Consider the following 25,320-nt stretch of genomic DNA (forward strand, 5'->3'; position numbering starts at 1 on the left):
ATACGGCTGCATTACGGATACTGAAGTTTAACGTAATTTACGCTTCTGTCTTGGAGAGAACGAGAGTTCTTTTTTTTAAATATTTTATTTTGAGGTAGTATGGCGACTTAGAGTGGAAAGTGTTCGGGCTACTGATACATGTTAATAAGTCACCTCAGCACTTCCTGTTGCCAGTGGAATGAACACGCAGTGGAAACGCGCACAGACGCGTCAGTGTCCAATCTTCCTGTTTGTTCACTTCCTAAACTGCACTCTTGCTCTGCGGTTCTTCTCAGTGGAGGTGGAAGAAAGCCAAGGCTATGGATCTGCAATAGTCGGTGGAGCTGAGCCTTAAAATTACTACAAGGTAATGTTTGCTTGTTTTAATGACTTTTATTTTGAGGAGAATAACAAACTTTTCTTTGTATACTGTGTTGACGTAGGCTTGACTTTTCGGCAACAGGTGTATGTAATTAGCCCAGTGAAACCAGTTCTCCTGCGGTATTTTCAGCTGTGCACAAACACGTCTTCTTTTTTTATATATATAATTTCCATTTTAATGACTGAATAGTCAGAAATAACTTGAATGTGGTTTCAATTCGCATAAAATCATTATCTGGGTCGTGTGTTAGCATCTCTCTCTTTTTTTCTTCAACTTTTCACTTAATTATCAGACAAGTCAGACTATGGTCGCATTCTCTTATTTTGAACTAAATGAACTGAATCTATTAAGGGCAAGATGTTTATGGTATCTTTAAACAACAGCATTCAACTTTTAAGGGATGTAAAAGGAATATTCTCGTTTGTTCATTTTGGAAAGTACAAGACTGCGCATGCGCTGCTTTCCTCCTTCCTCCCTTCCTTCCTGGGTTGACAAGTAGTCTTGCAGGTATGTTTCTACCTGATGTTCGCTTTGTCTTTCTCTAGGCCTTCAAACAACTTTCCACATGCCTTTTTAAAAGTAGCTCATTTGATGCAATTAAACTGGGCCATGCCATATCACACTGAAAGCTGGATGTTTGTTTTAAATGGCTGCAGATCTCTGTATCTTTAGAGGGTGGGAACCCAGACTAAAAGCCAAGTTGATGTTATTTTTGCCTGCCCTATGCCAAACAACCTTTCAACGGGGCAGTGGCATCCAAACATTGCATCCTGGTTCACTTGCCTTTTAATCATGTGTCATTTTAAGTAAAGCTAGTTGAGCCAGAATGCAGTGCATCCTGAATCCTGGTCATATGACACTAGAGAAAAGTCTCTCATTGTCAGAGGCGTTGTGGTTTGGATGGGCAGAATTAATTAAGTGTGAATACTTGGAGTAGTAAATGTTATTTGCTCCATGCTTCTCAATTATTTTTTTTGTTACGCCCCCTCAGGAACAAAAAAAACAAAACAAAACAAAAACTCTCCCCCGTGACTAAAAATAGTATTATAAGTAAGAAATTAGAAATTGTTGTAACTACATCTCTGGAAAAAAATTGAGTGAAAAGCAACTTAGAACAAAGAATAACTTTATAAATGATGTATTATTTATTTATTTATTTATTTATTTAATTAGTAACAGAAAATATTTAAAAAATAATTAATAAATGAGAGCGTCTCTCCCATCTACTTATGTGTTTTGCGCTGACCAGTAGTCTGATTGGTTTAACATATAGTCCCATTGCAAAGATAGTTGAGGTTATATTGGCCGGCACTACCAATTCTGACGGGCCTGGGCAGATTAGATATGATTTGGCAACACAGAGGCTGAAGTCTGATTGGACACACAAATAAAAAAATCTAAATTCCACAAACGAACTGAAGCAGTGCAGCCGAAAGAAACCCTGCCAGCTGGAAAAGAAAATACTGTTGGGAATAAAATGTGTTCAAAAGCACACTCGTCGACACTGTCTTGAAATTATGTCTCTTTGCCAGAAAGAAATTGGTCCATTTACGTGCCCATTTTTTGTTGTTGTTTTGGCCATTCAAACAGATGCTTCCCAGAATGCGCACAATTCATCATCGCACAGCGCCAAGGCATTTCGCCGAATAACACAACAACAAAGGCAGCTCACCGGACAATCAACAATGCAATACAAAGGCGACTGGGGACTCGTCGTTCTGTAAATGACGTAATTCCCGAAGAATACTGGAGATTGCCCCAAAAATATTTTTTCATTATTACGGCGTTGCCAAGGGTCTAACTGTGAATCCAGGACGTTTCTGTTAAAAAAAACTAATGTGAGTATTATTAAAATAGATTTATTACTCAAAATATGGCCGGTCAAGTTTACTTCACACGAGGTCTTTAAGGAACAATTATGGGAATTTAATTAGTAAATGTAGGTCATTGCTTATGATGGTGTTTCGGCCCTCAGATGGGCCCTACCAATGCCACAAGTTCCCAGTAAATGATGCATTTGTACATTTTATTTTTTTCTTCATAGTTCCCTGTGTTTTTCCCAGCATCAGGCTAACTGGATGTAATTCGCCTGGATTTGATTAAGCCACCAACAGCCACCATGCCTCAGCTAACTGACAATATTGACCTGGACTTCCTCTCCGACTCTGAGCGGGATTTGATCCTGGAGGTGCTGCGGCGGGACGAGGAACTCAGGCAGGGCGAGGAACAGCGCATTCGGTAAGGACTGGAGTTTGCTTATCACGCTTAGGTGCCTTTTAGCTGCCACTGATTCATTCATTCGGGTTTGTTGCTGTTTGTGTTGCCATGGCAATGGCCGAGACGCGTCGAAAAATAGTCACGTTCCTGTTATTTCATTCGGCATTTGCAAAAGCTCTACACAACAGCTATCTCCTTTCCTGCAAAGTCCAAAGTGTTTCCACAAAAACTAACACATTGCTTAATCTTAAATCGCCTTACACGCTCCCATGATCTATGTTGATCTATTATCTATCTTGCGTGTTTCACGCAAGTCTCCGGTACCAACTGGAGATGATGTGCCCAAGTGGAAAAATATTGCAAGTTCATTAAGAATGTTACACAAATAAAATGTAAGAAGGCATTGGGAATTTTTAGCATAAAATTATTTCCTTATTATATTGTTTCAATGGATCAAAAACTTCTAAAAAATATGTCTCATAAGTAGTAAGCATCGATCTGCACTTGCTCAAGGACACTGCAGCAATGTGTCGTAGGTATGGTCTTGAACCAGCATCCCCATGGTGGTCGATGACAGAGTCGCAGCAACTCTTTTTGGGAAAAAACAACAACATACAAGCCGCACCAGGCTATAGGCCGCAGTTTTGTATGTTTAAAAAAAAAGATTGTTTACTGCATGTACAGAACGATTTTGTATTGTGTATAAACCTTAAGGTACATAAACAGATTGTAAAAACAGTGCCTTTTAATACGGCAACAACTTTGCTAATTAAAACAGAACAGACCCAAGAGAAAAAAAAAAATCAAGATTTATTTAGCGTACTTTCTGAACTATAGAGCGCCCCTACCGGTGAAAGAAAAATCCACAGAAAAGCCGCACCGTTGTGTTACCACCATGGTTCAAAATCTTGGAGCAAAGTAGTGGATTATAGTCTGGAAAATACGGTACTTACTTAATAACTACTTAATAATATTATTATTACTACTATTATGTATTATCATCATCATCAACATCATATTTTATAGCCGAGGTCACCTCTTGTCTAATGCAAAGGGCTACCAGTTTGATACACGCTTAGGAAAGAACAGATCTGATCCAATTACCTTTTAATTGTTTTATTAATAATAAAACATTACACTTTTGGACGACACCAATAATGTTGTTTCTTACAATTCTGAACAATGATTTCATATGGTAAAAAAAAGGGTAAAAGATGAAAATATTTTTAGAATAGACCCACTGGCTGCTCATGTGGTCCTTGGGGGCTGCCTTGTTCCCCTGGGCACCATATTTGGTGACCTGTGTTCTATAGCATTTTTGTTTTTGTTTTTAATCAATGTGAACAAGTCTGCCGTGTTTATTGTGCGTACTGTGATGTTATTGAAGTCTGAACGCTTTGATACTGGCTTGTACACACAAACAGATTAGCCACATGACCTACTCAAGTGCCCATTTTCAACATACTGTACGTCTGTTAATGGTTTCCCATTGTTTTTTTTTTTTTGCTCCGACATACTTTCAGCTTGATTACAAGTTGTATGCCCTGTTGTTTTGCAGGAAGCTGAAGGCAGAGTTGCTCGAAATTAAAAGGAAAGGGGCCAAACGTGGCAGCAGGAGATACAGTCAGCGGTGTTGCGCCCGATGCCATGGCTCTCTGAGTTTGTTGGTATTCAGTTCCAATCAATGCCGGTCCTGCCATCACCTCGTGTGCAGCAAATGCAGAGCCAGCCTCTCCGATGGATCCTGGCTGTGCAGTGTCTGTGTCAAAGAGTCGTAAGGGAATATTTTAATTACCCCTCTTTCAAGTATTTAAGCCTAGTATCAGTTGGCAACATTAAAAGCTGTCAGGAGATCTGTTGAAATGATCTATTAATAAAAGTACTATTACAATGTGTTCTAGCGACCTAAGGAAGAGTACAGGTGACTGGTTCTACAGCCTGAGGGTCAACCGATTCTCCACCATGTCTGGCCACGAGCTTGTAAGAAGCAGCCTGAGAATAAGGCCCATGGGTGAGTACAGGAAGAGGAAGTGGTTTCCGACTGTTTGACAAGGAATGTAAACGGCACACCAAGTCCGGTATGCCACAAGTGACTGGAATACTGTGCTAGTCAAGCAGTAAAAGAGGAAATAGCTTGGAATGTGATTCACTGACTGTTGTCTCTATTTTTTAAGTGAGAAAGTTTGTGACAATTGGAGATGTTCTACTTAAAAATTCGGAATCGAGTCGAGGTCTACCCGTTCCTGTCCCCAGGCAGAAAGTCAACGCTACAAGCAAAAGGTGCGAAACCATTGCCGCCTGGACATACACTGTGCACTAAGTTTCAGATTAAACTATTTTAAACTTAAAGACCTAGTGTGAAATAAACTTGGCCAACCAGCTTTTGCATAATACTAACGGAGAATGCTATTTTAATTATACTTACGTTAGTTTTTTCAGCGCAACACACCCAGATTTATACTTATTTATACAACGCGCCTAACTTCGTAAATGTATGTTTGTCAATATCTGTCGAGTGACATCGTTTCAAAAAGACAGAGTCACCAGTCAGCCATTGCACTGCTTGATTGTCCCGTTAACTTCCCTTAGCCATTGTTACAACTAGGGATGTAAAGATGCATCATAAATTGATTTAATACAGATATAAACTGCTTAAAATATGCATCCATATGAAAATAAATGAAAAGAATCAATTCGCACGTCATGTTAACCAAGGCCTCTCTCTCATTTCTCTGCTGTAAACAAACTGCATATGTGCAATTATTACGATGTAAACCTCCCTTTTATAACAGCACAGCGATGATAAAATAGCACTTAAAAAGGAAGCTTTGCTGATGCCTGACTTAAAGTATGACAAGGACTGTCGTGTCTGAAAGCTAGCTGTAGTTGGCACACACAAGCTACCGTGTGCTCTGATGGAACGTCGGCTTGATGTCCATTTGTGGTACGCTAACATTGTAGTGTCAGCGAAATCACGTTTATTAAAAACCAAAACAATTTTTGTATGCGCGTGATTTCCATCGAAACAGCAGGAGCACAAGTGCTAACTCGTGACCACGCAGCGAGTGGTGTGTATAGTAACTCACAAATCTCAGCACTCAAAGTAACGCAACACGAGTTGCCACGCTATACATCTTGCCATTCTTCCAATCTCAATGGGTCTCGTCTCCACTCCATGTCATTGGGGCATAACATTTTCGGCATTCCAAACATCTGGATCGTATGGTCTAACATGCATTATAACACCAACCTCCAACTATTCAAACATCTGGATCCCCTCAGATAAGTTTGAAATATGGCCTTTCTGACTGGCTTCGTACACTTTACGTGTTGAGCTCTGCCATAGATGTCTTGGGTGATGAAAATGATTAGTATACACAACATCCATTTTTTTCTTTTACACGCTTTATTTTTTTTGTATTGTTAAATTGCCTTACTTTGATTTCATTTACCATTTTCTGAAATTACTTCACACTAGGTCTTTAAAATGTACTACAACCTATACAAGTGAACTTTTCTCTATCCTTTTGAGCGAATATGTCCAGCCATTCAATATTTCAGGTCCTAAGAAGTAGCTGAATGACAAAATTCACAACAGGTTTTGACATGTATTTTATAGTTTTGCTGGAACAGCATTTATAATAACACAATTTATAAACATACTTGGAATAACACTTCATAGTCAAGCTATCGGGTGTTGTAAGGGAAAAATAGTTTTAGTAAAACTTTCGATTTTGACTGACAAATGAAATTATGAATTGGTAGTTCCATTTAATTATTGTTGTTGGCAAGCGACCGTGGTATCAGCGGGTTAATTCCTTTCAAGGTGTACAGTGATGAGGGATTCATGGGTTGTTCTGCGCTTTTGTTTACTCCTCCACGTTCATTAATCCCTGATAATTGTACTGCACTTTTCAACTCTGACGTATACAATTATTTGTCAATATAATGGCATATAAAGAGTCTGAATGATACACTTCTATTTACTCAAATGTCACATATGTGAATTTTAATCATGAAAAATCTGGAATTTGGGGTGTGGAATAAGTAAGGACTTTTGAAATCTCAAATGGGTGGGAACCATGTGAAAGTTCACCCAATTTCACAAATTTACACAAAGAATTTAATACAATTTTGAACTGTTTCAATTGCAAAAGATGATTCCATTTTTTTCCCTGTGGTCATTCCAGTGAGATGTCAGACTCAGTTACATCGGCAACATCTTTTGAAACAAGAGAGGATGGATTTTTCGATAATGGTCCTCCCAGTGAGTACTCGGGGTCTGTTGGTTCAACGGCATCTTTCGAAAGAACAGGGCTCGGCGACCTGATACATCCATCGCAGAGTGACACCGAATTGGCAGAAGTCACCAGCCCCGTCCGCAGCAAAATAGGCCCCGAGTCTGGTCATGTTACCGTAGAGCCCAGGTAAACTCTCTGCTGGTGCTGATAACTTGTGTCATATGCATTTCAAAATGATATGGATTTATGTCATCCAGAAAAGCGGTTCTCCCACCTTCTTACAACCGGTCCACTGTTTCCAGCGTGACTGTCTTGCCAGATGCCCTCAGCATTCATAGTTATAGCTCGGTAGCTGACGTAAGTGTGCTGTTATCTCACAGCTTTCTTAATCCACTCCTCTGACTATTATTGCCTGTTATGTCCTGATAGGACACAAAAATAAATCAAGCCATTCCAGACCAGGAGTTTGACGTTGACAAACTCTTCAAGAAGAGCATCAAAATTGTTCACAATCCTCCCGGTAAGCCTCTTATTGTTTTCCCGCAAGCAGGGAGAATTGGGTTACAAGTCAACATGTTCATTACAGATGATGGGCTGGATGTGGGTGTGAAAGCTGACATGTATGCGGTCCCTGGGGAAGTGAAGAGCCACTTTGAGCGAGGATTGAACACTCAAGTAAGTACAATACTAATGGATTTCATTAGTGCTTAATGAGTCCTTTTATTTCCCTCCCTCAATTTAAAAAATGTTATTAAAACACTTGGGAACTGTCTGTAGCATGCGTTTATCAAAAAACCTCATGAATTCAAATTCAGTTCAAACACCTTATTTCTTGTCGAGCTGAAATCAACCCGTTTTTAGGGGTCGGCACTTTTCTCATGCTAGTGAGCGATTGTACAGACATGTCAAGAGGAATGGTCATGTTCGCGAATGTGTGTACTGTTGCGGAAATGTGTCTGTCTGTATCGGTGGAAGAAAATCAGTATGAGGACTCGACACTGCAACCAACATACTAGCAATAAACTGCTCCTCTTTTAAACGTGATTAGCCATTTGTCCTTATAGGTCACAGAAATAAAGCAGGACAGTTTAAACCCAGAGTTTGATGTTGAGACACGCTACGGGAAGAGTGTAAAACGCATTGAAAATCCTCCTGGTAAGCCCGATATTGTCCTGACATTGTTATCCCACAATAGCGAAAGAATTTGCATGTAACGTCTGTTCATGACAGAATGTGTCAAATACGGGCTGGATTTTTATGATCTACCCGAATCAAATGAGATGCCAGTGAACATCGAGAGGCAATTTGTAAACGCTTCGGACACACATGTAAGTAGACCTGTAATGTACTTCCTGAGTTTTAATTTCGACATATGTTTTCTAGTAAAAGCTTAATATTTGTAACTTTTGAACTCAAGGGAGCATCTTGGGTGACGCATTTGGCAACATCTGTCCCATGGCACAGGTCCACATTCTGCCCAAAGCACATCCCCTTGCTGATGACGCTTTTCCACTTGCAAAAGTTGGCATTAGGCGGAACTGTTTCTGGTACTTAGTCAGTGGGGCTTCCAGGTGTGCTGAGCTGATGGTGTCCGTTGGGTGTTCTGGGCCGTGTGCGCTTTGCTGCTGTTGTCCATTTTCTCCTCTTGACTAAATGTGTCTCCTTGAGAAGTGAATGCAGGAACCCCTTGTCTTATTTTGACCGACACTTGAATGCGGCATGGTTTTTGCAGTTTTTACTGCTACTATTTTTGTTGTAACGGAAAAGCCTGCTACTTAGAAAGTAAGACAAGTCCAGCTGAACTTTTCCAGTGCTGAGTAGTCGAAGTGCCAGGTTTACCCAAAGCAACAAAAAAAAGTCTTGAGCTGAGAATGTTTTCCTCTCACTCCCATGTTAATAAGGAGCTAACTCAGTTGTGATGCTGTCACGTAGACATTGTTCTATTTCTGCCCCAGATTTCTTTATTTACTCCTCTTTGAATATGATCAGCCTTTTATCCTTGTACTGTAGGTCCCAGAAATAAAGCAGGTCATTCCAAGCCCAGAGTTTGATGTTGACGAACTCTTCAAGAAGAGCGTCAAAAACATTGAGAATACTCCTGGTTAGTTTCTTGCTGTTCTGCTGTTGTTTTCCCTCAACACCCGAAGACTTTGGTCATAACCCATCATGTTTATTACAGAATGTATCAATAATGGACAGAATGTTTGTGATCAATCCCTCTTATATGAGAACCTGCCGGACCTCAACAGACAGTTTGATACGCATGTAAGTAAGCCCCACTTATAGGGGCTGTTTGTTCCTTGTGCAAATGATCAACTTCTTGCCCCATATACTTTTGGGCTTTCATATTCATTAAGAGCCCAGGCTGGGAGGAGGGAGGAGGGGGTCAAGCGCCCATAAATGATATGGGAGCATTTTACTTGAGAAACAGAAGTTCAGGGTTCGCGGTTAACCTCTTCCCGATTGCCCGGGGCAAGTGAAATTTGGCCACGGGCAAGGTAAAATTATGGGCAACTTGCCCGACCGGGCAAGCATTTTTTAAAGCAGCCAAATATCTTTAATTTCGACGAAAACTGTGGTGTGATCTGTTTGTGTGCACTGTATGGTGATGGTTTAACCCAGACACCCCTTATGTTGTGGTATGGTCCATTGGCCTTATCGGGGCAATGGGCGGGCGCTACGGGGATCAGTTAGTTCAGTGAATGTCGAGTTAAAGTGGACGTCAATAAATCCCGCAGTATTGGAACTCGCTGTAGTTGCATCCTCATTTGAAGTTTGAAAAACACAACAAAAACCTACGATATTTCGGCCGAAAATTGACAGCCGGAAGTTTTCTTACCTTCTTCGCATGTTTACAAGTGGCGACGAGTTCGTTCAAATCCGAACATTTCGGATTCCTCTGACATGACTAAAATAGCTCGAATATTTTTAAGTAGACAATTCAGTTGTGAGTAAGGAAGGGAGTAATATTTGATTATTGGCTGTTAATTCATTAGCTCCATGATGTGACCTGACGTAGCGTCAGTGACTGTGTTCTGTTTATGCTATGAAACTTATGGAGGCAGCACCACAGGCACTGGTCTTAAAGGAATACACAAATTTCCCACACTCATAATTTACTCATGTGATTCCTCAATTAATAGGCTCTCCTGGATTTAAAATTGATAATCTGGATTGCTGTAATATCATTTTCCCAATTTAACATGCAGATTTGTTAATTATTAAAACTACAATTAACATTTTCAATAACTGCACAGGATGATACATGCTGTTGTGAGTAGGGTTTCATGGTTGATGATGAAAACAAGATTAATTTATGCTTATCAGATTATATGTTTATTTACATTTGTGGCGCACATTTTACAACCATAAACATTTTATTCTTAGAGAAAAAAAATTGTCACTTGCCCAAGTCGGGCAAGTAATTTGGCCACTCGGGCAAGGCAAATTTTAGTGGCACTTGCCCTATGGGCAAGCAGTTTTTAAAGTTAACCGCGAACCCTGAAGTTGATGCACTTATTCCATCTACTCCTTTCAACTTGATTAGCCATTTGTCCTTTTAGTTCCCAGAAATAAAGCAGGCCAGTCCAAACCCAGAGTTTGATGTTGAGAACCTCGTCGAGAAGCATGTTAAATACATTGACAATCCTACTGGTATGACATTTATTATCCTGCATTTTTTTCCCACAATGCAGAGAGAATGGTTGGTTGTAACTCATGTTCATTACAGAACGTGATAAATATGGGCTGGATGTTAGTGATCCACCTGAGTCACATGAGATCCCAGTGGAGGTCAAGAGCCAATTTTTCCAAGGTTTGGAAATGCAAGTACGTAACTAAGCCCTGTTTTTCGGGGACAGCGCTTTCTCATGCAAGTGGGCAATTATCTATCAGCCGCCACAAAAACGCCTTTGCCAAGGAGATCTTTTCATTACTCATTTTCGTTACCATGAAAATCACAGACTGTGAGGGAAATGCTAGTGCCTAAAAAACATTTTCCCCAAGGAGGCAAAATGTAATACACAAATCTATTCCTCTTTGAGCATCATTAGACTTTTGTCCTTATAGGTCCCAGAAATAAAGCTGGTCAGTCAAAACCCAGATTTTGATGTCGAGAACCTCTCGAGGAGGAGTGTAAAACACATTGAGAATCCTCCGGGTAAGCCCCACATTGTCCTGATACTGTTTTTCCACAACATGGGAAGAATTTGGTTTTAACTCATGTTCATGACAGAATGTGTCAAACATGGGCTGGATATTTGTCATCATCCTTACTCATATGAGGTTCCAGTGGCTGACAAAAGACAATTTGTACAAGATTTGGACATGCAAGTAAGTAGCTTAGTAGTTCAATTTATTCATAGTGTAAAATTCCTCTCATTAATTGCCCCTTGCAAGCTGTAAATTCACCATTTCATCTAACTCATGAACACCTTGGGTGAAAAGTTTGGCTACATCGTTCTCATTGCATGACTACCCATTCCCCTTAAAACAGCTATACTCGCTGTTCGCGCTTTTCCATTGGTAAAAGCAGATACAATGAGGTGCTGTTTCTTATGCCAGCTCAGTGGTGCTCTCAGGGTGCTGGCTCATTTGTGCGATCTAAACTACGGATACTCCGAGCAAGTGGATCGGTATAGAGGCCGAAATAACTGGATCCATTCCGTATCTGAATGTTTTTATGAGAACCAGTGCGATACAATCAATGCACTAAAACAAACTCTCATATCTACTCCACCTTGCGCGACATAGTAGCAGCACGGCTTAGAGAGTGGAACCGGAAATACAATTACAGCTAGTCCCTACTTGCGTGTCTAAGAATAATGGGAAATGTAGTCCAACTAGTCCACAGCTATGGGCAGACCAACACAAGCTGAGTGTTTCTGGTTACAATGTTATAATGTGGGACCAGTTGGAGTGCACATTTAGAATGAGAACACAAACCTTCAGATTGAACTCTTTTGATATAACATTTTTTTTCTCAGATTGAGAAGAATTTGTGCTTTTGAGCAGTGTTGATTTACCTGTCTGTATGTTTCTGCAGTGTTTGTGTGAAAATACACATTATTTGACGGAATATCACTCAACTCGGTGTTAATTTGTGCGAGCAATAATTAAAAAAAACTAGGCATGTTTTGTATTTAAACCCCCAGTGTTAAATTTTTTTGATGTGGTGTGTTTAGTATTACAGTAAACTCCAACTGGGGTGTCATTTAATCCGGTTGATTAGGGCCAACAGATTCAGAAATGTTACGCAAGCAACACGGTGCATTCAGTGTACAAGCACATCTGGAATTAGTAAACGCACTGCACCCTTCTGCTCATTTTTCTTCGATTGTAACGATCGAGAACAGCCAAAAATCACACTTAAATTATGATTATTCGCCCCACCCTACCGTGTTTTGCTGTTGATGATAAAGCTGCGAATGATGTTTTCCTCTCCCTCCTACAGTTTGTTAATGAGTTATCACTGTTAAAGTGCTGTCAAGTAGACGTGGGTTTATTTCCACCGCAGCTTTCCCCATCCACTTCTCTTCAAACATGACTGGCCTTTTGTCCTTTATATTGAAGGTCCCCGAAGTAAAGCAGGCCATTCCAAGACAAGAGTTTGATGTTGATGAGCTCTTCATGATGAGCATCAAGAATCCTGGTTAGTCATTTGTCCTGCTATTGCTTCCCTCAACGCAGCTTACAACTCATCAAAGTACCGTAATTACAGAACGTGTCGATATTGGGATGGATCTTAGTGATCAAACTCACTTATATGAGGAGCTGGAGGACATCAAGAGCCAATTTGAACAAGGTTTAGCAATGGAAGTAAGTAAGCCTTATTTTTAGGTGCAGGCCCTTTCTTTCAAGTGAGTGATTGTGTAGCCGCCCCATACTCTGTTTGGCCAATGGCAAGTCGTTCAAAATGTAGGGGGAGGAGTGAGGAGCAAGTCCCCATAAAAACAAGAACTTAAATTATTCCATTTGCTCCTATTTGAACATGATTAGCCATTTGTCCTTGTAGGTCACAGAAATAAAGCAGGCCAGTCCCAACCCAGAGTTTGATGTCGAGAACCTCTACGAGAAGCATGTTAAACACATTGAGAATCCTCTTGGTAAGCCCCACATTGTCCTGTTAGTGTTTTTTCACAACGCAAGAAGAATTTGGTTGTAACTCATGTTCATGACAGAATATGTCAAACATGGGCTGGACATTTCTGATCAACCGTACCCGTATGAGATGCCAGTGGCTGCCAAGAGACAATTTGTACAAGATTTGGACATGCATGTAAGTAGATCAGTAATTTACGACATTCCCGGTGTTAAATTCTTATTAATTGACTGTCGGGAACGGCAAATTACTTTTTATTTAACTCATGAACATCTTGGGTGAAAATTTGCCCAACATCTTTCTCCTTTCCTGACTACCCATTCCCCTTAAAACAGCTTTACTCGCTGTTGACGCTTTTCCATGGGTAAAAGCAGAGACAACGAGGCGCTGTCTTTTACCCGCTCAGTGGTGCTCACAGGGATGCTGAGGTATTATCATTTCAGTGATCTAAACTAGGAAAGGTCGGATCCGATCCACTGGATCAGTATCAAGTACGATAAAGGCCGGAATGACTGAATCAGTATTGTTTTTTATTAGAACCAGTCCGATCTAATCCATAAACCCAACCATATCTTCAACTTGACTTTGCGCTAGTGATGGGTCAATTGAAGCGATGCTTCGGAACCCGCCTCCAGCAAAAGTGGGCGTGCCAGATAAATCCCTGAATCGAAAAAGTGGGCGTGCCCTGAATCGAAGTGTGTAGCGAGTCAAACAAAGCCATGGTTTGTGTGGAGGATGTCATTCAACGTATCGTTGCCTCATAACATCGGAGACCTTGTGCCGCTTTGCAGGAGTTATTGACATTGGTTGTAAACTTGAACTTAGTTGGCGAGTTAGGAGTCGCGTGCGTTAGAAAAGACGACTTGGAGTGCGTGAGTACTTGAGATGGCAGTTTTTAGTCATTTTATCTTTATAAGTACCGTTTGTAAGATCACGGGTTTGATCCTCCTGTATCCTTGACAGTTTTAAACAGAAATGTATTTAGGCTTATTTATAAACGCTGTACATATGTTTATTACTTATTCCACATTTGCACTATAACGCCTACTATCTAAAACTGCAACACTACTGCTACTTATGGTGATTTAGTCACTGTTAAGCCTACAATCGTACTTGTTTCTGTGTACTGTATACATATAGATTACTGCTTGATGACGCTATATACCAGAGGTATTCAATTAAAAGTCACAGAGGTCCACAACGAAAGTTTCTTCCAATTAAAAGGTCCGAACCAAAGTCCAACTTCCCGAAATATCTAGCCTATGTTCCCATTTTTATATGGTTTCAATATTTAGTCATTTTCAACAGAGCGCACTTATATACGAAATATTTAGCAATATTCCCATTAAACATCTTTGCCAGTCAAACAAATATAAGGTGTTTATTTCACATTAAAGAAAATGTGGCTCCAGGAACCCAAGTTTGTCACTTCCAGAAAAAAACGGTAAAATATCTCCTGCAGAAATATATCAAGTGCTAAGCATTGAGTTAACATCTTTTACCTTTTTTTCTTAAATCAAAGAGTTATCAGCCTAAAAAAAACCGGAAGGCCTAATTATCCAAGTAAAACAGGTCAACATGTTCAGTACACAATCAATAAAAATGGCTGTCCTCGTGAAAAACACCACTTTTTCTTTTGAATATTTTTTTAACCTCCCTTAATGAGAAAAATTTGTTCGTGACCGCCCTGCCAGTGACTTAATTCTGTGTTGGAACGGAGTCAGGGCCATTGGGATTTGGGAGATTATTTCACATCTGGGCTTTGTGTTTTCCTTTAAATAATGTTTGTGCAACTACATTTAAGCACTCCTTCACAACTTCCCCATCACTGAATGTTTTTTTATGTTTCCCCCAAATCCACGATACTTTTACTGAATATTCGTTTGCATGCCGCTGGGATGTAAACGAAAATGTAAAAATCTGTTATACTGCACTCGAAGTTCGATGTTTTTGCGTGCGCTCACCTCAAACGTCAGCGGATAACTTTGCACAAAAGGGCGGTGCTTTGTTTCGTAGTGGAGCTTCGCAATGTTGCGACGGTTTCGGAGCATATGACGCACACTGGTTTTAAATTGGCTGCAGCCAGATCGAAACTAAATGTCTCCGTCCATTCATTTAAAACAAGACGCATCGACCTCGCGAACCTTTTAGCAAGCCATACTGTTAGCAGCGCTCTCTTCCGGTCTGGTGCGCAATTGGCAGTGGATCGTTAACAAAAGATCTGATTGTCTCCAATCAGTGACGCCTTTTCCGTTTTACTAGAATTGCAGCGCCAACGTTTGCGAATGCGCCCTGAAAAGAATTCATCATAGATTGGCCATGGGTCCGGTCCGAACCATACCGCGGTCCGCCATTTGGTGATGCCTGCTATAGAGCACAACAAGCAAGATTGCTTAAACGTATGTGCAAACCAATTGGCTGGAAAGCCTCAGTAATTCATGTAGATTGGGGTGTTCATTCAAAGTGTTTCAAGATTTCATCTGCTATACTTGCCACTGTGCCGCAGGCATAATCAGATATGCTACATGCTTGCTAAGCAAGACACATGGTGCACAACGTCAGGAATTAGTAAATGCACCACACCGTTCTGCACATTGTTTTTGTTTTGTATTGTAGTGGTTCAAATATTGAAAGAAGCCAAAATCTTAATCACGCTTAAATTTCAATTAATCGTCCCACCCTACCATGTTGTTTAATAAGGCGTGAACGCTGTTAAAGCGCTGTCAAGTAGATTTGGGTTTATTTCTCCCGCAGCTTTCCCCATCTACTTCTCTTCAAACATGACTAGCCTTTTGTCCTTTTATACTGAAGGTCCCTGAAGTAAAGCAGGCCTTTCCAAGACAAGAGTTTGATGATGAGCTCTTCAAGGAGAGCGTCAAGAATCCTCCTGGTTAGTCATTTATGTCCTGCTATTGTTTTCCCTCAACGCAGCGGGAAATAGCTTACAACTCATCAAAGTACCGTAATTGCAGAACATGTCGATATTGGGATGGATATTTTTGATCAAACTCACTTATATGAGGAGCTGGAGGACATCAAGAGCCGATTTGAACAAGGTTTAGCCATGGAAGTAAGTAAGCCTTATTTTTAGGAGATGGCGCTTTCTTAAAAAGTGAGTAATTGTGTAGCCGCCCCATACTCTGCTTGGGCAATGACAAGTCCTGCAAAATGTAGGGGGAAGAGTGAGGAGCAAGTGTGCATAAAAGCAATAAAAACGGAAGCACTTCATATATCATTCCATCTCCTCGTATTTGAACATGAATAGATGTGTGTCCTTATAGGTCACAGAAATAAAGCAGGCCAGTCCTTACCCAAAGTTTGATGTCGAGAACCTCTCCGAGAAGCATGTTAAACACATTGAGAATTCTCCTGGTAAGCTCCATTTTGTTCTGGTATTGCTTTCCCCACAAAGCAAAGATAATTTCATTTGAACTCATCTTCATGACAGAACGTGTCAAATATGGGCCCGATATTTGTGATCCACCTCACTCTTATGCGATCCCAGTGCCTGCCCCAAGACAATTTGTACAAGGTTTGAGCACTCAAGTAAGTAGATCAGCAATGTACTTCATACGTGTTGAATTCCTCTCTTGGGTGCACGGTTAAAAGCTTCAAATTGTCTATTGTTTAACTCAAGGTGAGGTGACATTTTCCACTGCATGCTTACCTATTCTTCTCAAAGCAGTTCATTGGCTGTTGACATTTTTCCATTGGCAAAAGCACTACCACCGATGTGGTAATGTTTCTCAGACCTGCTCAGTCGGGTTGAACTGATACCATATGGGTCATCTGTTGACGTTGTCCATTTTCTCTCCTTTTGACCGAATGCAGCTACTTTGAGAAGCAGGTTACCATTGTTTTATTCAAACTGATGAGTTTATTGCAGTATGCTTTTTGCTCTTTCCCCAAGTATTTTTTTGAAGTACAATACCACTGCCCCCATTGTGAGACAAGTAGAGTTGAGCTGGTACTGTGCAGTGGACAAAGGAGTGAGTGTGACCCAAAGATGTTTGGTTCTCACTTGTTTGGTATTAAGGAGGTAAAAATGTTAAGGAGGGTGTCAAATAGACGGTCTATTTCTGTCTCAGCTTTTTCTTACTCTTTCTTGAACATGATTAGCCATGTATGTCCTCATAGGTGCCAGAAATGAAGCAGGCCAGTTCACTCACAGAGTTTGATGGTGACAAACTCTTCAAGAAGAGCGTCAAAAACACTGAGAGTCCTCCTGGTATGCCTGCTGTTGTCCTGCACTTGTTTTCCCTCACTGCCGAACAAATGTAGTCGTAACTCATGGTTATTTCAGAATGCGGCAAATTTGGGCCGGATGTTTGTGGGCCACCTGACGTGGATGAGGTCCAAATGGATGTAAAGAGCCAATTTGAACAAAGTTTGGACACGCAAGTAAGTCGGAAAGTAGGCGACATCTCAGTGGTCGGCGGTCAAAGCCTAGACAGCCTTCTCTGCTGGCCTAACATAATCAAGAAATCCTCATCGTATGCATGATGAACACAAAGTTTATTTATTTATTCACATTGATGTCATATATCCTAGTGTTGTAGTTTTAGGTGACCGTTTTTATCCAATCAGAATTCAGCTACCTCGTGTTGCCAGGCAGATTTCATAATACCTGTAGCACGCACTATTCCTCCGAGGTGTTCAGATACAATCGTGTGGGCGTCTGTTCTGTGTGAGTGAAGGGGCTCTTATAGTTGGTAGGCACTTAATCTACTACAGCGTGTCTGTATATTATTTTTCCAGCCGTGGTAACATTAATGATGGTGTTATGAGAGAGCTTTATTCAACTCAGACTAAGTAGGACTTCTCTGAAGTCCTACATGTGAAATGCACGGCCCACCACTGCAACATCTAATGCACGTTTTCACAATGTAAAACAGTTCCCAGGTGTTTTGATATGTCCGTTCCATGGTTTAAACACAATACCCCAAGGATTGAAAATAAATAAATGGTACGCTTAACAGACTCTGTTTTAGAGTGTCTCACCTGTACCATGTTGTTGGCATGTTTGACAACAGCTCTGGTAACCTTTGACCCATGTATGGTGCAATTAGATTCCAGAAATAAAGCCAGTGTGTCCCAGCTCCGAGATGGATGTTGAGAAACTTTTCAAAAAGAGCATCAGTCGTACTCAAAATACTCATGGTAAGCATCTTGTCAGTTTTCTCCCACCTTAATAAGATGGATAATGAGTAATGCTCTACACGTTTGCGTCAGAACACCTATCAACACTTGATCTGTGTGAGAATCGTGACACATTGACAGTGCCAATGGGAAACAGGAGTCAATCTGTGCCAGATTTAGACATGCAAGTGAGTATTCCCGCTATACGCCAATTTTTAAACGTAAAAAAAAAAAGAGCTATATACCTCATTAGCAAACACCACCTCACTGTGATTTGTAGTAATGCGTTTGTTGATTATACTTTGACAGGATGATGAAGAGGAGGACATTGACAGCTTGGTTGATTTTCATAGAAGTTCGATGGCCAGTTCTGCCAGTTCAATGGTATTTTTTTTTTTTATTATTTTAATGTAAACTTTTTTTTCTTTTATATGTTCTGGTCAGATAGACAGTGTTTTTTTTATTTTTGTGCTTTTCCTATGAATCTCTAAGATGGCCCCAAAAGACCTGGCAAATGGGAAAGTAGTCATTAACACTGAGGAAGTAGTAAATTGTCCCTTCAGTTAGTGACCCGACTTGTTGTTTTTTTGCTATTACTAGTGTTTAAATGTTTCATTTATATTCACTGTATGCTGACAGTCAACTCAACTCCATTCACAACAGGCAGCAATTTGGCTGAAAGTGAAAAATTCTTTAAATTAAAAAAAAAAAAAAAAAAAGGCTCCACGCCGTTTGCCACTCCCAGTTGAAATTTACTGTCAAACTAAACAAAGATAATTACTTGGGTTGTCACATTAGTTCATTAACACGGTCCTATTCACGCAAAATTTTGTAACATTATTAACTCTCCTTATTTTGCACGCCCTGCAATTCCATATGCGACACAGCAGACTCGTCCACGTTTAAATTAACCTCCAGAACTGCGCTGCAGCCAATACACACGTGTCTAAACGGGCTTTCACTTGTAAAGCACTTTACCACAGACATGGCACTCAGCACTTCACACTAACTTCTCATTCACCTCCTGGAGTAACAGGGAGTTTAGTATCTTGCTCAAATTTGCTTCAACATGGTCACAATGGCCGGTGATTGACCCCACAACCTTTTAGTTGGGTGCCAAGTACTGTACCACTGAGCCGTGCCGCCTCTAAAGATGAGAAAGTTACAGTAGAGTAACCATTTGGACTGGCATGCACTGCCACTGCTTCAAGAGTGGAGCAAACTACTATAGTTGGCTAAAGCCTGGGCTGCTGTTTAGCAGTAAGCACCGAGCTAGGTGGCGCCCGCTCTAAAAGCAAGTGTTGAAGAGGCATGGATACATGGTGTTTCCATTCATTTTAATGGGGAAAGATTTTTGCAAAATAGTGTCTTGAGCCCTTGTAGGGGTGGGCTGTGATTTTGCAAATGAGAAGGACTTTGAGTTACATTGTAATGTATGAAAGGCACTCTACAAATTAAGTTTGATTGAGTTACAAGCGTGTTCACGAAGTTCGTATCTCAAGGTTAAAGTGATGCTTCTCGACTGAGAGAATAAATTCCTTTGAATGTCAAGGACAAACAAGGTTTTGCCTGTGCTGCTGGTGGAAATGAGTTTCGTGGTTACACGTCTGGGGAATTTTTCATCCGTTAGCTTCTTAGTTTGAAATTACAGTGTTTTAAGATGCTATTTTGTCCAATAGTTTAAACTTAATATAGGCATTTGTAAACATTTTCAAGGGCCGGGGTTCAGTTACTCATGGTTTCTTGCTAATCAGTCCCTGTCACTAGTCAGTAGCGTTTTTTTTTTTTTTTGTCGTCTAAAGACATGGAAATCTTGAACAGGAATTTCCTAACAAAACTTGCTTCTCCCCCAGAGCTTGATGAGCATTTACAGTGACTCTGGAGACAGTTACAGTGTGGACGTGAGAGGGGAGGTGGTCTTCTCCATGTTCTACGATGAGCCCACCCAGAGCTTGCAGGTTTTAATCAAGGAGTGCCGCAAGCTGGCCTGTGGCGACAGCCTCCGGCAGCTTTCCAACCCGTAAATACAACATTGTTTTCATTTCATTACACGAGTGCAACCGTCGTACTATTTGTGTTCAAACATTTGAAATGTCTGCGAAACGCACACCTTTTCTCTTATGTACACGTTCGGCGGAGATGTGTAGCCGCTGGCTGTGTTTGCTACTGTATGCGTTTAAGTCAACAAGATGTGCTGCATGGGAAATTCAGTGTCAACAAAGGCGTCCAGAAGTGCAGTCATGTGAGACGTGTGCTAACAGAGTTGTTTCCTTATTGTTTTTCATCCCTCCGTCCAGTTACGTCAAATGTTACCTCCTTCCCGACAAATCTCGTCAGAGCAAAAGGAAGACTACCATCAAGAGGCACACCTGCAACCCGGTGTACAAAGAAACATTCAAGGTACTCTTGAGACACACACTTCCTGTTCTCTGGGTTTTAGTTACACTTTACCTGGCTGGCACATGACTGCTCATCACCACACCTACAAAGGCCTTTTGGATGACTATTGATTTACAGTAGTACTTGTCAATGTTGACTCTGTTCCTGACTTGCAGTGAAGCATCTGTTTAATTGGGCCATATAAACCAAGTGCTGAAAAAGACTGGATAGAGTGTCCCCCCCTTCAACCATTCTAATACACCTACACTATAATGCAGATTTTTTTGGGGGGAACATACCTACTTGTCTATTATGAAATCAATGTCTCTGTGCATTTTTTTGTGCCTTCATTTGCATTGGGGATTTTCTAATTGTACATGTATGACAAATCCTTCGCTGTAACGCAGGATTTTGAATAGATTATTTTTCCACACCTGCAGAGCAGCAACCGCGAGCGAGCAAGAATGAGTGCTTAAAAGACAGAATGTCCAAAGGTTTGGATCATTTTACAACATATAAAATAATCTAAAGTGCAATTTACCTATTGCAGAGCAGAGCTGGTTTAAGTGACACAACTGTATGTTTACTCTAAGGTAAACATTGTCTGATAATTTAATATGGCCTACAACTGTGAGTTGGAATGAATTGTAAGCCCTCCTGTAGTCAAGTATAGACACAGCCGCTCGGGGCCTTGCAATCACTTCTTGAACAAAAGTAACATTCACAAATTTACACAAGACCTGCCGTTTGCCATGACTGACACAAGTCACTCAACACAGAATAACTAAAGGTTCAGCAAGTTAACAGCCAGCCAAGTCTACACTCTTATTTGCTGACTTGAAAGACCCTCAACAAGCCAGGCAGCAAATACAACAGTAGGGGCGTTCTCAAGTCGACAAGGTACACCTGGTCCTGTACAGTAATCCCTCGTTTATCGCGGGGGATACGTTCCAAAAATAACCCACAATAGGTGAAATCCGCGAAGTAGTCAGCTTCATTTTTTTACTGTTATTTTACAAAGCAATACTGTACTGCAGAATGAAACAAAAAATAAAAAAAAAAATTTCACAACAGTAAAACCCCTGAACCAATCAGGATTTACTAAAAAAATTTTTTTGAAAAAAGCACTGTAAAAAGAAACGCGAAGCTGCGATAGGTGAAGCTCGATATAGCGAGGGATTACTCTACGCATTCAAGTAGAATGTGTATTATGCTTAAAAGTAGAAATAAATAATAAAATAAATATTTGGTCGCCATTTGAAGGATTTCATCAATCCTTTATTGTGCAAAGGTTTGTATTCATTTGTTTTGTTGTTTTTTTTTTTACTTTTTACAGTACAGTGTAATTTTGTTGAAAAACTCAAGTAACTGCTCTTTTTGTTCTCAGGTCAAAGCAGTAACAGTATTATTTTGGTGTGATCAGACAAATGTAGTCCATTGTCACCACCTTGTGGATAGTATGGTAGAAAGCTGTTTTGCGGGGCGTCAATTAATTAATTAGAGACTAAAGCAAATTGTAGCATTAGTTGGCCTGGTGATTTTGGTAAGATTATTATTATTATTAGTGTTATTATTACAGCACACACTGCTGTTGGCCACAGTTTAGGACCAGGTGGTCACATGCGAGTATAATAGTATGACGCACCCCGCCTCTTAAGGGCACACATCAAACTCTGAGATATTATAAGTCCAGTATTTTGTATACGTTTTAAACTTGCAATTTTTCTTTTGTGTTCAGTGGGGCAATGTTGGGTAAATTGGCTGGCTCTATCAATCACAATATGATAGACTTCAGAAAAATTCAGATAACAGATTTGTTGAATTCTTGTCTAATTATACACTGAATGGGCAGTCAATCCAGTTACCCAACTATTACAAACAGATTGAAAGTCACTTTTTTAAAGTATGCCCCATTTAATACTGTTAAAATAAGTCCTTAGTTTACGGCGGCACCACAGCCTCTCTCGAGATCAGTATGCACTTGTGCTCATTTGTCCCATTGTCTCCTCCACTATTAGTACCCCATTCGCCGCAGTCAGCTGTTAACTCGAAGCATGCTGATATCTGTGTGGCATCACGGCCACCTCAGCAACAACCCTTTCCTGGGAGAGGTGGAGATCGCGCTGGACTGCTACGACCTGGACTGCCTGCAGGAGGAATGCATGACCCTCATGACAAAAGTAAACACTTTGAATCACTTCAATAATCAACACTTTATCACTGGGTAGCTCTTCAGTCTTGTGTATCTTATTTATTTATTTTATAGTCACAAGAACCATTTGCACATTTGACAGCAATGCAAAGTCCTTAAATGTCATGCTGTCAGTTCGGGCTGCTGGATTCTGAAAAAATATTAATCACAATTATTTAGCTAATAATTGAAATCACAATTATTCAAACGAACATTTACTTTCTGTATAAAACATGTTTAAATGTAAGCACGTAAGACAACCCATGTTGCATTTGTTGATGCATCTTCGTTGTTTAGAAGTGGAGATATATATTGCAAATAAATTGTATGTATTGATCGTATAATTCGGTTATGTGAATTGTCGCTAAATTGTAATATAAATATGTATTCTACATACGAAATGGTTGTCACATGAATGTCCAGCAGCAATAAGATGCTCTCACTGATGCTATGCTACTGATGTGTCCCCCCCCACATTGCATATCTGGCTTGCCTAACCCTGAATGCATGTATCTTACACATTCATTTACAAGTATATCTCAAAAACTAGGGCTGATGGTTGAAAATTGGCTTCAAATCTGAAATCAGCCCCTCAAAGTTAGGGTAAAACAAGTTTTATGCATGTCTCAATTAATCTGTAATCCTGAGTAATCGTAATTTAATTTTGATCAAGTGCACAGCCCTACAAGCAGTGCAACAACACATGTAGACATCTTTTTTTTTTTTTATCCTCTGCAAAGAACAACTAATATGCCTTACTGATGAACTGCGAGTTGACGTCTCAATGAACAATACCTGTATATCTGTCTTCTACGGCCCTCAGGTGGCCAAGGCGGGCACACCAGAAAAAGCAACACATTGCCCATTTAATTGATTCTGTATGACAAACTGGTTCATTCTATTTAATTATATCATTACTGTATTCTTTTTGGGCCAATATTTTCTTTTAAAGATATTGCAATTTTTGGGGTGGGAAGGCTGCAACGGATTATCAGCATTTCCTTTAGGAGTGTGGTCACTGAATGATTTAAACTCTTTTCTCAAGTCACCACTGTTGTAACAATTTGTCGTTCATTTAATAAATTTTGAAAAGATATGCTGTGTAATCCAAGTTTTAATACTACAACATCCGTTATCATGTATAAAGAAATGAGCATAATCCATGTAACGTTCTCCATTCAAGGCGCCGTGCTGCATACCAGTGTCGGCCTTCACTCAATTCAAAGGAGAGCTGGTGATCTCCTTGAAGTATGTCACACCTCAAGGCCCTCGAATGCAGAAAAGCAAAGGAATGCAGAAAAGCAAAGGTAAAGCTATACAGTACGAAGAGAACTGATTTATAGCCTTGCTTTCCTGCTCTTGAACTCCAAATTCTGTCTCCCTCCTCCAGGCAAAAAGGTAGTGTTGGTGCAAGGTGGGGAGCTCCACATATTGATTAAGGAAGCTAAGAATTTGATGGCCATGAAGGGATCAGGAGGCACATCTGATAGCTTTGTCAAAGGGTGAGAATGAAACAAAACTTCAAAGAGTTCCTACACTATAAACTGTTTTTGAAGACCCTTTTCGCTGTGTTTTCACAGCTACTTGTTCCCATGTAAGTCAAAGACCACCAAGAGAAAGACGCCCGTCGTGAAGAAGAACCTGAATCCTCACTACGGCCACACGTTTGTCTACAATGACCTGATGCTGGAGCAGCTGGGGACCATGTGTCTGGAACTGACTGTGTGGGACAGAGAACCCATGTCGAGTAATGAATTCCTCGGTGGAGTGCGCCTCAGCTCCGGCGAAGGTAAACTGGACTTTACTACGGGTACCTCTCAATCAAATGGAATATTGTAGATAACCTCATTTAAGTTGGTCCATGAGGTCGGTTGGTCGGGCAGAAAAAAAAAAAAAACACCTCTGTGGTGCTCATCTGAGAACCACAACAAAGTTTTTATGTGCACCCCTGACTTAATATTCCCCCTTCTAGGTACTGTCAAAATGGGAAATGAGGAAGTGGAGATGGATTCTGTTGGAGAAGAGGTCAGTCTGTGGAAGAAGATGATGCAGTACCCAGACTCTTGGGCAGAGGGCACTCTTCCTTTGCGCACCACCATGAGGAAGAAGAAGGGCAAATGAGGACGCAGGGATCTTTTTGGATGTGGGTGATGATGGGTCACAAACAGTTTGATCACGTACAATGTTTATTTTGCAAGAACAGAAACTCGCCATGTAACGTGATGGGGCAGGCAGCTGACTGGCTCCGATTCTAAACTCGTTTCCCCACTCTGGGCTCAAGTTCGGACTTGTTTTTTGATGACTAATGTGCCAAAGAATGCTCAAATTATCTAGTTATTTTAGGAACACTCACACTTGCATTGTTTTTAACCATAGCTACACAGCACATGGTGTGAAAGAAAATGATATTGTAATATAAACAACAAATTGTGCTTATTGAAATATTTTATATAGCTATTGATGTTTGATGTTCGTTCATATTAAATACACTTGTATGTTTATTAAGTCTTTGTTGCAGAGTCATGACATTTTTGTATTTCTAGCTCTGCTCAAACATCAGGTCATTGTAGCCAATAAATAAGGAGAAAACATGGAGTGTTTCATTTTACTCCACAGTATCCCGTCTGATCTCGCTACATTGGGAGCAGCAGTTTGACTTTGGCCCATGTATGAAAACCAATCACGTCAATGG

At 40.4% G+C, this 25,320-nt stretch overlaps 1 protein-coding gene across 9 annotated transcripts; it reads left to right on the top strand.

Annotated features, from left to right (window-relative positions):
* The first annotated feature begins 158 nt into the window (after positions 1–158).
* Positions 159–25,219, top strand: LOC148337971 (synaptotagmin-like protein 4). Of its 9 annotated transcripts, none has more exons than XM_088293447.1 (36): positions 159–346; positions 800–868; positions 2,406–2,599; positions 4,137–4,352; positions 4,480–4,589; positions 4,753–4,858; positions 6,769–7,005; positions 7,077–7,176; positions 7,249–7,339; positions 7,406–7,494; positions 7,884–7,974; positions 8,050–8,147; positions 10,383–10,473; positions 10,550–10,647; positions 10,888–10,978; positions 11,054–11,151; positions 12,391–12,469; positions 12,539–12,636; positions 12,833–12,923; positions 12,999–13,096; positions 15,731–15,809; positions 15,892–15,989; positions 16,201–16,291; positions 16,368–16,465; positions 17,057–17,147; positions 17,223–17,320; positions 17,989–18,079; positions 18,152–18,246; positions 18,368–18,442; positions 19,912–20,078; positions 20,356–20,458; positions 22,456–22,617; positions 23,812–23,935; positions 24,019–24,130; positions 24,209–24,417; positions 24,601–25,219. In XM_088293447.1, the coding sequence occupies exons 3-36, from the start codon at positions 2,481–2,483 to the stop codon at positions 24,747–24,749; spliced, it is 3,843 nt and encodes a 1,280-aa protein (XP_088149573.1). In that variant the 5' UTR covers positions 159–346; positions 800–868; positions 2,406–2,480; the 3' UTR covers positions 24,750–25,219. The 9 variants fall into 9 exon arrangements, with proteins under 9 accessions (XP_088149573.1, XP_088149574.1, XP_088149571.1 ...); XM_088293448.1 differs by having other exon boundaries at positions 2,425–2,599; XM_088293445.1 differs by lacking the exon at positions 800–868.
* The last annotated feature ends 101 nt before the right edge of the window (positions 25,220–25,320 follow it).

The sequence above is a fragment of the Idiotropiscis lumnitzeri genome, chromosome 4 (genome assembly GCF_059441095.1).
Source record: "Idiotropiscis lumnitzeri isolate Australia: NSW breed Sydney's pygmy pipehorse chromosome 4, RoL_Ilum_1.0, whole genome shotgun sequence".
NCBI lineage: Eukaryota > Metazoa > Chordata > Actinopteri > Syngnathiformes > Syngnathidae > Idiotropiscis > Idiotropiscis lumnitzeri.

Bases quoted from the DNA above. Each gene is read 5' to 3' on its own strand.
- LOC148337971 (XM_088293447.1), top strand. From the start codon at position 2,481: ATGCCTCAGCTAACTGACAATATTGACCTGGACTTCCTCTCCGACTCT. The intron at 16,466-17,056 runs GTAAGTAGATCA...ATGTCCTCATAG, and splicing joins TACAAGGTTTGAGCACTCAA to GTGCCAGAAATGAAGCAGGC. The intron at 20,459-22,455 runs GTACTCTTGAGA...CTCCACTATTAG, and splicing joins TGTACAAAGAAACATTCAAG to TACCCCATTCGCCGCAGTCA.